This window comes from Bactrocera dorsalis, chromosome 4 (assembly GCF_023373825.1).
Source record: "Bactrocera dorsalis isolate Fly_Bdor chromosome 4, ASM2337382v1, whole genome shotgun sequence".
NCBI lineage: Eukaryota > Metazoa > Arthropoda > Insecta > Diptera > Tephritidae > Bactrocera > Bactrocera dorsalis.
This window is the reverse complement of record NC_064306.1, coordinates 15,112,052-15,127,935: the sequence shown is the minus strand read 5'-3', so window position 1 is coordinate 15,127,935 and position 15,884 is coordinate 15,112,052. Positions and strand designations below refer to the sequence as shown.

Below are 15,884 nucleotides of genomic sequence, written 5' to 3'. Positions count from 1 at the left end.
TTCATAGTTTTGATCGATCAGTTTATATGGCAACTATATGCTATAGAGGGCAGATCTGAACAATTTCTTCGCAGATTTAAGCGTTGTCTTAGAAAATAATTCATGTCGAATTTCGTGACGATACCTTGTCAAATAAAAAAGTTTACCATTCAAGAACTTGATTTTGATAGTGCGCGCCGGAGAAACGGACAGACAGTCATAGCTAAATCGACTAATCTCGTCACACGGATCATATACGAGGGCTGTCCGATAAATAAACCGGACCTAACCATGATGCACGCGACTTTTTCAAAATTTTTGATTTTTTATTTTTCTAATTAGTCTCCTTGTAACTCCACACACTTCTCCCAGCGGGTGCTGCCCATCTCTGCAACCCTTCCCAAATAGTACTTGGCGTCTTTGTCTGCCCCCAAAAATACGATGTTCACGAAAGAGATTGCCTCATCATTTGGACGGAAAAAAATCTCTGGCCGGCCCGAGCGCAGTTTTAAGTTTGAGGAAACAAAAAAAAAAAAGTCGCTTGGTTGCTCAGATCCGGTATCGTGAAAAAACAAATTAAAAAAAAATAAATAAAAAATATTTAAAAAAATTAAAAAAAAGAAAAAAAAAAAAAATAATTATAATAAAAGCAATAGAAAAAAAAATAAAGGAATTAACCCCATTAAGAACAAAAAAATAAAAAAAAAAAAACAAATAATAAAAAATAAAAAAAAAAAAAAATAAAAAAAAATTAAAAATTTTTTGAAAAAGAAAAACAATAAATAAAAAAAATTATAAAGAAAATATAAAAAAATTTAATAAAAAAAAAAAACAAATTAATCTAAAATAAAAAAAAAAAAACAAAAATACAAACAAAAATAAAATTAAAATTTGAAAAAAGAAAAAAAAAAAAATTTAAAATAAAAAAAAAAATGTGAAATCTATTTTGAATAAATAAAATCAAAAATTACAATAAAGCACCTTAACGTAGGTGGCATGGTCAAGCAGTTGCGAAAGCGCAATCGTGGATTTTCGCTAATGGTGACTGTTGGAGGTGTGGAGATGGTGCGTTGTGTTGGTGGAGCAAGACCTTTCTTTTTTTGCAAATGTGGCCGGATTTTTTCGGAAATCTTTCCTCATTTAGGCATTGGTCCAATAATGATGCGTAGTATGCTCCTGTTATATTTTTTCCTTTTTCAAGATCCTTAGTCGATAAAAATAATTTCCATGGGCTGTCCCAAAAAACACAATTCGCCATCACTTTCCAACCGATACACAGCTTTAGGTTTTTTTGGGGCTGGTTCCCCCCTTTTCAATCCGACTGTTTAGATCGGATTTTTGTTTTTTTCTTTCGGGCGTATAATCGATGAATCCAAAAGTTTCGTTCTACAGTTATCAATCCGGGCGCCAAAACTCGGTCTTATTGACTCTAAACTGAAGCCAAACCAGGAGCGCTGGGAAATGTTCATGCGCGCACGTTTGTGGTCTAGCGTAAGCAAACGCGGCACCCAAACCGCGCGGACAGCTTTTCTCATGCCCAAATCTTGAGTTTAATATTGTGACAAACAGTTCTTTTGACATCTTCATAATCTCAGCTATTTCCCATAAACTTTAATTCCGGCGGTTTCGTTCTAGTACCAATTGATGAACTTTAGCGATGTTATCGGTTTAGTGGGGTTACAGTTTTTGGACGCCCAGGGCGTTCATCATTCTTCCAAGCTCCTTGCGACCACGTTTTTTAAAATTCAGCTTCTGACCCAAAATTTTACGGTGGTAAACGATGTGGTGCAGAGTCTCCATACACAGAAGTCCAACCATCTTTGGATTTGTGGAAGGCGTATTGGCCTTTTCCAAAAATAAAATTTAATACAGCTAGATATTCAATTTTTTTTCCATTTTGGGGAAATCACCGAAATAGTACTCACAAAAAACGACTGTCAACAGATAACTTGCGGCCAGATAAAATTTCTCGAAATTTTGGCGAGTAGCTATTATAATATGGCACAATTTGACGTAGAAATTTTATCTTTAGATCGTGCCGCTAGCTTCATGTTGAGGTCGGTTATTTATCGGACAGCCCTCGTATGTACATATGGTATATACAGCCTATGGACACATAAATAGCAAAAACTTGCGTCATCAAAAAAGATGATTTAAAGGGAATACGTTTTATTTTAAAAAAGTTATTCACTTTAATATAAACTATAACACTAAAACAATAAACAGTTTATTAATCGCCAAAAAAGACGAAAAACATCAATACTCCCTATATGACAGCTGGGACACATAAATAGCACAATACTGAAAAGGGGTACAAAAAATTTATAAAAATTATTAAAAAAATTGCAAAAGATTTTCGTTCATTCCGTTAGTATTTTGTACACAATATCCATCATTTTTTTAAGCCACCCGCTCACATCTTTGACTGCCATGCTGTCCACCCAGTTATTGATATCGTTTCTTTTGGGATTGAATGAACCACAAGCTCCTCAACTTCCATGCCCATGCCCATATAAATTCATCAAAAAATTTTTCAAATTTTTGGCTTGCTATTTTGAAAACTTCTATAATCTTCACCATAAATTTTTTATCGGTTTCAGATCTTGGGCTTTGCACAGGCCACTCATATATTCTAAATTTTTGCCAGAGACCATACTTTACTACCTTTGCGGTGTGCTTCGGATCATTTGTCTTGCAGAAATGTCCAGTTTTATGGGACATGGATTGAAACACATTTTATTTTTCAGTATATCCAAATACTTAAAACTGGTCCATTTTACCATTATATTCGAACAACTGGGCACGATGGCCATGCCATGAAAACACGCCCCAGGCCATCGATACTTCCATAGCGTGCTTAATGGTTTTTTTTTGGTATACCTAGGTTTAAGGGATTGACCTTGTGGACGACGTAAAAAATTTTGATTTTACAACTGGAACCTTCTTACTTATCTTGGTTTTGTCGCTCAAAAAACACGTTCTTCCAAAAATTGTGTTGGTTTGTCTTTCTGTCGGGCCCTTTCCAAAACTGCCAGTCGAATTTTGATGTGGCGTTTTGACAGGACGTGGTTTCTTGCTGGTAAATTTGTTCAAAAAGTTATAAGATAAGTTGAGTCGTCTTCCTACAAACGCTTTCTGGACACGTCCACACCATATTCGTCCATTAATTTCGATCATAATTTCTCTGGTTGACTTAAAAGGATCCGCTTTGCTCTACCGTACTATGTTATTTGTCAAACACTAATATCGGTTTTACGTGGTCCTGGGTTTTTCTTGGTACTCGTATCTTTTTATTGGCAACAAGATGTGTGGTCTGTTTTGTTGCATAAAGAAGCATTTTATAACATTTTGGAAGAAATGGTATTATTTTAGCCAATTTTGGCAGGATCTTTTTCCTTTTTTTGCTCATATTAGGATCTTATAAGGCACTCCCATTTTTACGGCGTGGAATGTTTTTTCCTTCTCATTTTAACGGAAATATCGATGAAATAATTATATATGTTCGCAGAATTAAATTAAACAATATGCTGAGAACCCTTAGGATTAAAAAAAATTAGAATTAATATGGGATTCAGATGTGTGCTATTTATATGTCCATGGGCCGTTATGTACATATATGTGTATGTATATACTTTAAAAAGGCTCCGACGTTTACTTTCAGGTGTTGCCACTTTGTGGCAAACTCAAATACCCTATTCTGGGTATAATGAATAAAGTCAATGACAATTAAATTAGAGCAATAAAACAGCTGTTGTACTTAAATCGCCTGACAGCAAATGCCTTTGCATGGCGTACATGTGACCCAGTGTATGGTAAATGTCAATGACGTGCTGACGCAAGAAAATTGCTGTGCTGGCGATTACCTTCCATTGACTTCGGCAATTGAGGGTTCAAGTTGAATGTTAAAAGCCATGACAGTCGGTGGCACTTAGTTCAACCAAAGCACATTTGAGTGAATATATATATATGTATATATCACCTGTATACACGTATGCATATATATTTACTTTCCTACGCATTTAATGAAAATGTGTGTTATTAAAGTAAACATTTGTTTGCTGTGCATTTGTGATTGTTCAATTGTCACAAAAATGGTTTTTGTTCAACACATATACATATACTTATGTGGTTGTATTATATACTTATACAATCTTCATATAATTACAGACAATTATATGCCATATATGGTTTTGTTTAATTAAATATATCCAAATGGCAACATATTTTGGCAAAGAACAACAAAAATGTGCAATATGAAGTCAGTGATTTCGGGTTTTCTTTAAACAAATTTTTTTCAACCTTAAAACTCGAAACGCTAGACTGGTTGTTTCGAATAATTAATTAATCATAATTTGTAAAAATTAAATAAATTCCTTAGAACTTGACTTTATATTGCTTTTTAGTAGGAGAAAGTAATTTTCTGGTCAATAACCACTAATTATTTATTGTAATAATGCTTAGTTTATAGTTTATTGAGAAACAAGAGGAAACATTAACTTCGGTTGCACCTAAGATAGAATATCCTTCAGAAATAAACAAGTTTATTCAAAAGAACTTGATTTTGATCCTTAATTTTGTATGAAAGTTGTATGATATAGTGGTGCAAACTGGAACTGGAAAAGTCTTCAATGCGCGTAGCGATTCACGTTTAATGCCTTCTATTGACCCAAAACGGTTCCCCGGAACTAAATCAGGCGAATTCGGTGATTACGGCACAATATTGCTTGAAAATTTGGCGAAAAACTCACGAAGAATCAATACAGTATGCGACGGTGCAATATCGTGGTGCAAAAACCAAAAGTTGTCAGCCCATCATTCCGACCTCTTTTTCCGAGTACCTTCGCCTAAACGACGCACAACACTCAAATAGTGTTTCTTGTTGACTGGTCAGAAGAAGTTCGGAGTACACCACAACTCGATAATCGAAGAAAACTGGCAACATAGCTTTATTTTTTATAACTGTTTTGACGTTGATTTCTGCCTCGGCTCACGATATTTCGCCGATTGATCGTATGTTTCTGGATAAGCAGAGATCCAAGAGTAATCGCCAGTAATAATAGGTTTAATAACATCTTGGCAGTCAAAGCATTATTTCTCAGTTGTTAACATTACGCTGTTCTTCGAAGAAATTGTGTGATTTTGTAACCAATCGTGCTTTCACTTTTTTATGCCCGAATACTCGCTCTTTTGAAATGATTTTTACTGATTTTTACGATATTACAACGATGCCAGTAAGATTTCTGAGTGTTAATCGTCGATTCTCAAGCACCAATTTTTTTATTTTAGTGACGTGTTGATCATCAATTGATGTCTGTGGTCATCCTGGACGTGGTTCGTCGTCAACACGTTCTCGATCCTCTTCGGATGATTTGCACCAATCAAAAATACTTGCTCGCAACAAAAATTCTCACCGAAGGCCTTTCCCTACAACCTGAGCGTTTCGACATCAGAACTTTGATAACCTACACAAACTTTAATGGAACTTCTTTATTGAATAATTTCACTTACGAGGAGTGTTCTTTGCGAGGAACGCTTCCATGTAGTCAGTCCTTGCTTGGTATATGTACTTCTATATGCTGACCAATCAGCAAAGAGTATGAATTCGCGGAGTAAAATTCAACTAGTCGCAAAAGTTCCAATTTGTAACTCGAAATTCTTGGCTAAAATTGAGTTGCATAGAAAACAACAGATTGATGTTTTGAAAGTTAGCTTAGCAGTAGATCATTCTTACATCGGCTAACCTATATTACTGCATTAAAGACATGAAAGAAAAAAATCTAATTGAATATGTTATTAATATGTAAATTGAACTACACAGCTATGTATCAATTTGAAACTAGTACGAGACTAGACGTCAGAACGAAATCTCGTTATTGACATTGCGTAGCACTTGTAGACGTAAACATATCAGTTGCTGGTATGAAAAAATTACAGTTGGCTGACTAGTTGGTTTTGTAGTAAATACTAGTCCGAAAGTAGTTAATTAGTAACTATTTGCTCAATCGAAATACTTATGTATGTATATGCAAACGTATTTAAATTTTTATCTAATATTTCTAATTAATTAATGGCGCGAAAAAGTAGGACACAAATAAAAAAAGGTGTGTGGTACTACATTTACATGCTCTCAATTTTATTATAATCATATTTCTCATTTGCATTTCATTTGCCTTTATGGGCTAGTTACAAGTGTAACCGAACACCACCAGCTTTACGGACATGGAAATGTGTTTGCGACACGCGAAATGCGCCACGCACATATTTACATATTCACTGACACATGCGCAAATGAACACACCTCCGCACACATGACAATAAATACGCATCACGCCAATGAACGGCCAAAACGACCTTGACAGACTGACCAAAACAACAGCGAAGAAAGATATGTGAAGTATACGCACATATACACACGCATACTCGCATACGCACTAATACCAATAAAAGCACAAATAAAAATCATTTTACTGTCGATTGTCGATGACATAACTGTGCGCTACTTAGCGTTGTGGGGGGCAGAGACACGTTTTGGAACGCTTGACAGCTGTCACCAACTACAAAGCAGCGCTCACAGGTCGCTCAACATAACTTTTGTCTCCTAAAAATAGCGGAAAGCATTGCTAAATAGATTACGTTAACGGTTATCCCAAAAACATTTACGAAATTTTAACCAAATGAACCGTTAGTCGTTAAAATGAACTATTTAAATAAAGGGCAATTTTGGCTTCGCTCACAAAGTGAAATGGAATGCGTTGGTCGAACGGGAATTTGGCAATAAGACAAAATAATTATAAACAAAAAGGGAAGATGTAGAAGAAGTAAGGTAGAGAAACTTGTGTAAAGCAAAAATGAGATGAATTTTGGTAAAGTGAATGGAGGAAGGTAGCGAAAGAGTGAGAGGAATAAAGTGAAGGAAAGAGCGCAGCACAAAACGCGCTGGGAAAACTCAAGAAGCACTAAACTGCTCAAAGTTATTGACACGCAATGCGTTACAATGACAGTTGTTGTTGTTTTAATTGTCAATGTGGCACTCATGAGTGGAAGTGGGTCAAAAAGCCGGTTCATTGCTACAAGTTTTTAGGGGCATGTGTTTTACATGAATGTATACAACGAAATGCCACTTAATGGAGTATTTAAGCAAATATTTATTTAAAAATAATATAATATATGAAATTTAAAATGTTAAATAAAAATAAATAAACATGAAAATAATACAATCACAACAAAAAAAAAACGTTAACTTCGGCTGCACCGAAGCTAATATACTCTTCACAGGTGCATCTCTTTTAGTAACTATGTGTTCAGTTTGTATGGCAGCTATATGCTATAGTTAAAGGATCTGAACAATTTCTTCGGGGATTACATTGTTGCCCTAGAAAATAATCTATACTGAATTTTGTGAATATATCTTGTCAAATGCAAAAGCTTTCGATACAAGAACTGTTTTCCGATCGTTCAGTTTGTATGGCAGCTATATGATATAGTAAGCCGATCTGAACAATTTTTTCGGAGATTACATTGTTGCCTTAGAAAATAATCTATACCAAATTTTGTGAATATATCTTGTCAAATGCAAAAGTTTTCCATACAAGAACTTTTTTTCCGATCGTTCAGTTTGTATGGCAGCTATATGCTATACTTAAAGGATCTGAACAATTTCTTCAGGGGTTACATTGTTGCCTTAGAAAATAATCTATACCAAACTTCGTGAATATATCTGGACAAATGCAAAAGTTTTCCATACAAGAATTTTTTCCGATCGTTCTGTTTGTATGGCAGCTATATGTTATAGTGGTCCGATATCGGCAGTTCCGACAAATGAGCAGCTTCTTGAAGAGAAAATGACGTTAGCAAAATTTCAAAACGATATCTTAAAAACTGAGGGACTAGTTCGTATATATGCTGACAGACAGACAGACAGACGGACGGACGGACATGGCTAAATCGACTCAGCTCAACATTATGATCATTTATATATATAGTTACTTTATAGGGTCTCAGACGCTTCCTTCTGGATGTTACAAACTTCGTGACAAACTTAATATACCCTGCTCAGGGTATAATTATGAAGAAAGTCTAACCAATTTTTGCTCATAGTAGTATAAATGAACAGGATGAAGAAACGAGTTGAACTCCGTGTGACTGTCTGTCATCAACCCTTCATGCCTTCTAAATTTTCTAAGGGCTTTAGGATTGAACGAAACAATGTGAAAGAATCAGTGGGCACAATAGAACAAAGGTCGCGGTGCATACCCTCCCAATCTATGTAACTATCTACAGCCTTTTTCTAAAATTTTCAAACCCTTTTTCTTATAGTATATGTATTTTAGACTAAGTAATGTTTAGCTACGTTTCATTTAAATCAAACAAAGTATCTTTTTTCCAGAACTTACCTTCATTTCGCCATTTAATAGTCCTGGTATTAAAGGTTATGTAAAATTATTTAGAGTTCTGCCTTGTGTGCTTTGTTTTATCTATGGTCTTCATACCCTTTTTCGCAATGTTTGTATGGTATGATCAGAACTTGCTTGTCATTTAAATAATAATGCGAGATTAGTAGACTGGCTGCCACGCATCTCGCCAGTCTTGCCGTATGAAATCAGCTGCCTTTTCGGCAATCATAATCGTAGCCGCATTTGTATTTGCGCTAGGCACTTTGGGCATTATGCTAGCATCGACCACACGCAAATTGTTCACACCGCGTAGACTTAAACGTGGATCCACACAGCTGGTGTCATCGGTTGCGGGCGCCATTTTCACCGTGCCCGACTGATGATAGGTGGTGGCAGAGAAATATTTTATGTAACAACGCCAATAGCCATCGCTCTGCAATTCAAAAGTGTCGCACTCGTCGATTGTAGGCAGTACTAGGCTAGCATTCATTGCTCTATAAGCTGCGGTCTTCAATAGTTGCTCTTGGAAGCGTATGGTGCGCAGTAACGTGGCCATATCTTCCGCATTATTGAAGTAGTTGTGTGTTAATAGTGGAGAATCCTTGTAATCCGCGCTGCGCAAACGTAAATTTCCGCTGGATTTTGGTGTTGAGAGTATATTAAACATGCCCAAAATATCGGAAACCTCTATAGCGATGCGTATTTGTGCTTTAAAGTACTCGTTGATGCTAAGACCATGAAGAAATATTTCCAGGCCAGCGAAATCGCCACGACGCACAATGAAATGATGAAATTCCACGTCGGGATATGGGCTGTTTTTAAGCGTGTTGATGAAGCCGGTGAGCGAACCTGCGCCGTGTGATGTTAGTGGTCCGCTACGATGTATGAGATAATTGAAAGTGCTATCGAAGCTATCTTGAGGCGTAAGTTTATATGCTACACCTTCGTTCAGTTTTAAGAAAGTCACAACCTGTGCGTGATCGTACAGATTATCACCGATTGGCAAATCATGCACGAGTGGTATCTGCATTGTCTTTAAGTGCGCTGCCGGTCCAACGCCAGACAGCATTAAAAGTTTTGGTGATTCAATTGCACCCGCTGACAAAACCAACTCCTTACCAACATTCACGCGCATTTTTCTCTCATTTCGCACAGTGAAGCTAACGGAGCGTACATTTCTACCACTCTTGTCGAAATTCAGTTTGGTCACGTGTGCATTTTTAATCACTTGCAAGTTTGGGCGCTTAGCAGCACTCGCCAGATGTCCCTTGCCAGGACTCATGCGACGCCCATTCATTATCGTACCCGGTAAGTTGGAATACCCGGTCTCACTGCCGTCGGTGAATAAGTGTACACGTGGTATGCCCAGTTCTGCGGTGCCTGCATAGATCATTTGTTCTATATCCGGATCGTTAACTGGAAATGCATTGAGTGTTACATAACCCCGAGGATGCGTATTATTGCCCACTGGGTGCACGGAACGTTCAAAATACGGCAGCACATCGTTCCAACCCCAACCTACATTACCGGCCTGAGCCCAGCTGTCGTAATCACCACGATGCCCACGCACATATAGCATACCATTAACACCACCCGAACCACCAATCATTTTACCACGCGGCCAATAACAGCGCTGATCAACCAAACCCCAGCAGGCCTTGTCGCTATACTCCGTTAAATAATTCCAAGTCGTATTTGTACGCTTCAATGAAAAATAAATGCCAGGCACCTATGAAAATGTGGTCAATAAGAGAGCTGTTCTATTCTAATTTTTGTAACGGGTGATTTTTTTGAGGTTAGGATTTTTCATGCATTAGTATTTGACAGATCACGTGGGATTTCAGACATGGTGTCAAAGAGAAAGATGCTCAGTATGCTTTGACATTTCATCATGAATAGACTTACTAACGAGCAACGCTTGCAAATCATTGAATTTTATTACCAAAATCAGTGTTCGGTTCGAAATGTGTTTATCGACAAATTTTGTTCAGCGATGAGGCTCATTTCTGGTTGAATGGCTACGTAAGCAAAATTGCCGCATTTGGGGTGAAGAGCAACCAGAAGCCGTTCAAGAACTGCCCATGCATCCCGAAAAATGCACTGTTTGGTGTGGTTTGTACGCTGGTGGAATCATTGGACCGTATTTTTTCAAAGATGCTGTTGGACGCAACGTTACGGTGAATGGCGATCGCTATCGTTTCGATGCTAACAAACTTTTTGTTGCCAAAAATGGAAGAACTGAACTTGGTTGACATGTGGTTTCAACAAGATGGCGCTACATGCCACACAGCTCGCGATTCTATGGCCATTTTGAGGGAAAACTTCGGACAACAATTCATCTCAAGAAATGGACCCGTAAGTTGGCCACCAAGATCATGCGATTTAACGCCTTTAGACTATTTTTTGTGGGGCTACGTCAAGTCTAAAGTCTACAGAAATAAGCCAGCAACTATTCCAGCTTTGGAAGACAACATTTCCGAAGAAATTCGGGCTATTCCGGCCGAAATGCTCGAAAGTTGCCCAAAATTGGACTTTCCGAATGGACCACCTAAGACGCAGCCGCGGTCAACATTTAAATGAAATTATCTTCAAAAAGTAAATGTCATGAACCAATCTAACGTTTCAAATAAAGAACCGATGAGATTTTGCAAATTTTATGCGTTTTTTTTTTTAAAAAAAGTTATCAAGCTCTTAAAAAATCACCCTATATATGCGCACCTCAGATTCTTGCGGCGGATCACCGCCTGCCTCCAACACCAACACTTTCCACGCTGGATTCTCGCTTAACCGACTGGCTATTACTGAGCCCGCCGAACCTGCGCCAACCACCACAAAATCATACTCGTCTGGCTCAGTGCGGCCCAGCAATGCATTAGCGTAGTCGGGTGGCCACAACTCGGGCGTCGAGATAGCGCATTGGGCCGCGAGGAGCGCTTGTATTAACGCGCTGACCATAGTATTGAAGGGACCAATGCTCTGTGCGGCGCATTGAGCTTCCAACAGCGGCAGCGGCATTGCGAAGCTGGTGTTACTCAGACGCTTGATATGAAAAGTAATTCGTATATACTATTTATTTATAAATAGCACAAAATCTCGGCACCTATCGCAGCGTAATTAATTAATTTATCAATCGTATCTTCCCACTCAGATTCAGACTTTTCTAACTTCTTTCCGCAGTGCAACGGCTTTAAATGATTCAGTTTTTACGCGCCAAAGCGCGAAAATTGTATCCGTAAATGATTTTCCTACGCTTGTATCCAAACACTATAGATATTTTCGTTTTATCCCGTGGCAATTTAGCTTGGAAACTGGCGGAGCGCATCACAAGGGTTTATCTTTATATAACATACGCATGCGCAAGCTTTTATTTGCCGTTTTTCAAGTTACCGCTTTAATGAAATTTGTGTCAATGCCTGCTTACTTACATTAATTAATTTTATTTTATTTTTAATATTTTTTGCACAAAACTTTACACGAAGACAAGGCTTGTTGAATTGCAGTTGAAAAAAGTAGCGCACGTTCATTAAAACCGTTTATCTCCGATTGTGTTCAGATCTTTGGATGTAATTATTTTGATGTAATTAATTATTAGCAATAAATACACTTAAGTGCCATAAAAGAGGAAGAATTGTTAATGCTTCAATATTTTTAGAGCTTATCTCGATAACAAAAGCTTCTGTAATTTCTTTTGGGAATGTGAATAAGTTTTTCATGGTAGAGAAGTTCTCCGCGGTTTGTCGTGCTGAAATTCTCTTCTTTTGTTTTAAGTGAGGTAATACACAAACAAAAAAAGGTCAGACTCTCACACATTTTTTTGTCAACATACTCAAACCACCCATTTTATTTAGTAGATTACAGCTTTTGACTTTTAACAGGAGCAATCGGAGCTATAACTTCTGTCTCAAGACTAGCAAAATGATTGCACCAATATGATATTTCATTATTTATCCTGTTATATTATGACTATTTTAACGATGCGATATCCAGTACTTGATCAGAAGACCATCGCAGAACACCTAGAGCCAGCCACAAAGTTATTGAGCCGGCTATTATCTAACTCAGCCAATTCGTCGGGTTCATAGAAAGTATGTCAACCCAGATAAGTTGAAGTATCTGCTGAAACCAGTACAATGGAGGTGAAAATGTCTAGATATTTCTACCTCACTTCCCTCCCTGCAACTTTGAAAAGTTACGTTCTCTAAACTCTGCAGCCTTTACGCATGAAAGCCAATAAGACAGTATCTGGTTAGGACACCTATCTTTGCGGCCATGTAAACCTTGCTAAGAGCTAGTAGTCCCATGGACCTTTTATATTCCACTCTGAGTCAGACGGCTTTCGCAAACCCACAAGTGCTGATTGCTGTTAAACGTTATTGAACTCGCCCATAGCACCACCGCCCGAGTACAGAAAAGGGGAAAATCTGCTCGTGCCCATCTTGATGGGATTGTGATTTTTTCTATTATTATAACCGGAATTTAACTTGTAAGAAGTCCTGAACACTAAAACTTGAGTCGAGAATTCATTAAACAGAACTATGCTTAAAAAACTTCGCATGTGAATTCACAACCACGTTTTGAGAAATGGGATTTTATTTACTACAGAAGTTAGTATTGCCATTGTGCTAATATCAGTTGATATTCGATAATTGTTCACGGCAGGGAAATCGCGCAGTGAATTCAACGTGTTGGTAAATCGATTTTTGGTAAACGATACTCACTTGTCCTAAAAATGTAAACCTTTTTCGTATGTCCGCGCATTACGCCCGAACCACAGCACGGAAAGACGTGAAAATTTGCAAGAGCATATTTTTAGTCCTAGATAAGGTCCTAACGGCGGCTTTTTTTTTTTGCAAAATCACCCTCGCAACTTATGTCTATATTATAACTCAAGAACGGCTGAACCGACTTGACTGAAAATTGGTGATGAGGTAGCTTGGAACCTCGGGACGGGTATGGGCTATTTTTTTTAGTTTTATGTTAAGGGGTCAGTAAAGTAATCTGGCCTGTTTTTTAACAATTTTTTTCATCGAAATTTTTATTCTACAGTAGAACATTTTTCACATATCATGAGGTATATCGTGCAGTGTACATTTGAAATGCTAATTGACCGGGCTAAACGCTGTATCGAAGCACAAGGAAACTACTTTGAATAAAAAAATATAACTTTTGAAAAATATTAATTTGTTGTTGTTTTTTTTTTAACAGTCCTGTTTCTTTTGCAACAGACCTTGTATAAACAAATTGTTTCGGAATTTTTTGAGGACGTCTGTCGGAGAAATGGCTGGGTGAATGAGATGCCTTTTTTCACCGGCAGATACGATCTCTTATGTTTGGATCATCTGAAACACAAAAACCCAATTAATTCTTAAAAAGTACCTAAATGACTATCGCCCCTACTAGAAACATGAAAAAATGTTGATAAATAAAAAATAGTATAATAAAAGTTTTTTTTTATTTTTCCACATGAAATTTCGCAAACATTTTGTCATAACATTGTCAACAAATTATAAAAAAGTAGGAATCGTGTAGGGTCGATAGACAGGCGTTTTGTGAACATTAAAAAAAATGAAGCAAATCGGTCAGTAGTTCGACCGGAATCATGTCCGCCAGTTTAAAAAAGTGTGTTTTGAGAAAACGCGTTTAAAGTTTGAGGTACTGGTGTACTGTACCAGGTTTGCACTCCGAACATCGAGCGGTATTGTTATTTTGGGCCTTTCGAAACCTTCCAATGGTAAAGTGGGTTTCTACATTAATTATAAGGGGACAGAAATTGCAAAAAAATTATTTAAAAAAAATTTAAAAAAAATTAAAAAAAAAATAAAAAAAAAAAATAAAAAAAAATATAAAAAAATATAATAAAAAAATATAAAAAAAAAATTAAAAAAAGATTACCCTACTGACCCCTTTGTCGAAAAATTGAACTGTCCAGCTCAGTCATTTGCATCCGCACAAACTTGCAATAATTTTCTTTGGAGATGAAGCGTCAATAGGATAATACTCCAATAAAAATATTAGAAAATTTGGTTCGAGGCATGCCAGAACGAGGCCACGACAAAACGTAATTCAGAAAAAAGATGGGAGTACTAATTACTAAATTTGCTTTTAAACCAAGTGTTTTGTATTTACTCGTATTTCAAAGTTTTTACTATAATTTGCTAAGAATCCTTATTTTAAAGTAAAACAAAAGTTTTCCTCTCCATTTCGGGAAAAAGATATATATTTTTATAATTTTAGTTAAATATCTATGTAAATATATTATTAGTATGTGAATTAGTAATTTTTTATTTTAATAATTCTGCATTGAAATAATGTCTGTGAAATTTATACTTTCATTGGATACCTATTGTTAATATTAAAACTACATCGATCTATGTTAAAAGTTTAAAAAATATTCAATTTCCCTAAGAAGCTGACATTTACTGCTTGAGTGTTGAATATGCACTTATCCACCACAGCCATGCAAAAAGAAATCAGACGCCTATAACTATGCTACATACATTTAAGCTTGCAAAATTATCTCAATGATGGTAAAAGCATTGCATACTTTTAGGCACATGAGTTCAATTAGTCTAGTTATTCACGCGCATTTTGTCAATAGAAATCGCAGTGAGCTTGAAACATTTGCATTAGTTATGTTATTATGCATATAAACAACAAATGCATATTTAACCCTGGACGGTCATCCTTTTTTTTGTACATTAATATGACCACGACTTATTTCAAATCCATTTTCAGTAGGGTGTGAGTCGAAATAATGAACGCGTTTTATTTTTTTTTATTTATTTATTTCATTATTAATAAATACAAGTCAAAAATAAAGAGGAAAACTTATATCGCTGTACGAAAGCGGAGATCAACACGAACAATTAAAAACATATTTACAATGAAAATAAAATAGTTCGTAGTCATTTTGACGAAGGATGACCGTCTAGGGTTAAGAAATTTATAAAAAAAATCTGCAAAATTGTTTAATTTATTATATATGCATACTAGGGTGATTAAAAAAAAAAAAATTTTTTTCGATTGGTACTCGGAAAAATAAGTTCCTAGACGCCTCTAAGAAAGCCTCTCCAAATATAGGTTTTTAATTGTAACGGGAAGGTCCTCCTACATACAGTTTTCTATTTTTTCTTATTATAAGATAGAAAAATTTATATCTCGCTTCCAACTACTTGAAAAAATATTTTGTTCATTAGATTTTGTAGGAAATTGAATGCTCTACAAAAAAGGTCTGCCATGATTTTTTCGTAAACCCAACCGTTTAAAAGATATTAACAGTCAAAGTTTGATTATTTTTGGGAAATTTTTTTATTTCTTATGGATTTTATAACTCAATGAAAAAAAAATTATTATGAATGATGAATTTAATTTAATTTAAATGTTGCTCGGTGAATTTTTTCAAACATTTTTTTATATACTTCTTAAATAAAATTCAAACATTTTTCTTAATAAAGCAAACAAAAAATATTTACAAAAGCTTGACAGCTTGTAGCTTTGGCTAAAACAACATAA

At 36.1% G+C, this 15,884-nt stretch overlaps 3 protein-coding genes across 4 annotated transcripts in view; 1 reads left to right on the top strand and 2 right to left on the bottom strand.

Moving 5' to 3' along the window:
* LOC105233463 (flotillin-2) overlaps positions 1-15,884 on the bottom strand; it is a 351,794-nt gene that overhangs the window by 251,989 nt on the left and 83,921 nt on the right. The window lies entirely within an intron of this gene.
* Positions 1-15,884, top strand: part of LOC105231591 (glucose dehydrogenase [FAD, quinone]) — a 36,238-nt gene that overhangs the window by 5,889 nt on the left and 14,465 nt on the right. The gene's annotated exons all lie outside the window — the stretch shown is intronic.
* Positions 7,986-11,524, bottom strand: LOC125778386 (glucose dehydrogenase [FAD, quinone]-like). Its single transcript, XM_049455729.1, has 2 exons — positions 11,091-11,524; positions 7,986-10,101 (listed from the first exon to the last, which is right to left on the bottom strand). Exons 1-2 carry the CDS (start codon positions 11,385-11,387, stop codon positions 8,533-8,535), a joined length of 1,866 nt encoding a protein of 621 aa, XP_049311686.1. The 5' UTR covers positions 11,388-11,524; the 3' UTR covers positions 7,986-8,532.

What these genes read in the sequence shown, in the direction of transcription:
- LOC125778386 (XM_049455729.1), bottom strand. Translation starts at nt 11,387, where the DNA reads ATGCCGCTGCCGCTGTTGGAAGCTCAATGCGCCGCACAGAGCATTGGT. An exon ending in ATCCGCCGCAAGAATCTGAG is followed by an intron (nt 10,102 to 11,090) that starts GTGCGCATATAT and finishes ACATTTTCATAG; the next exon opens with GTGCCTGGCATTTATTTTTC.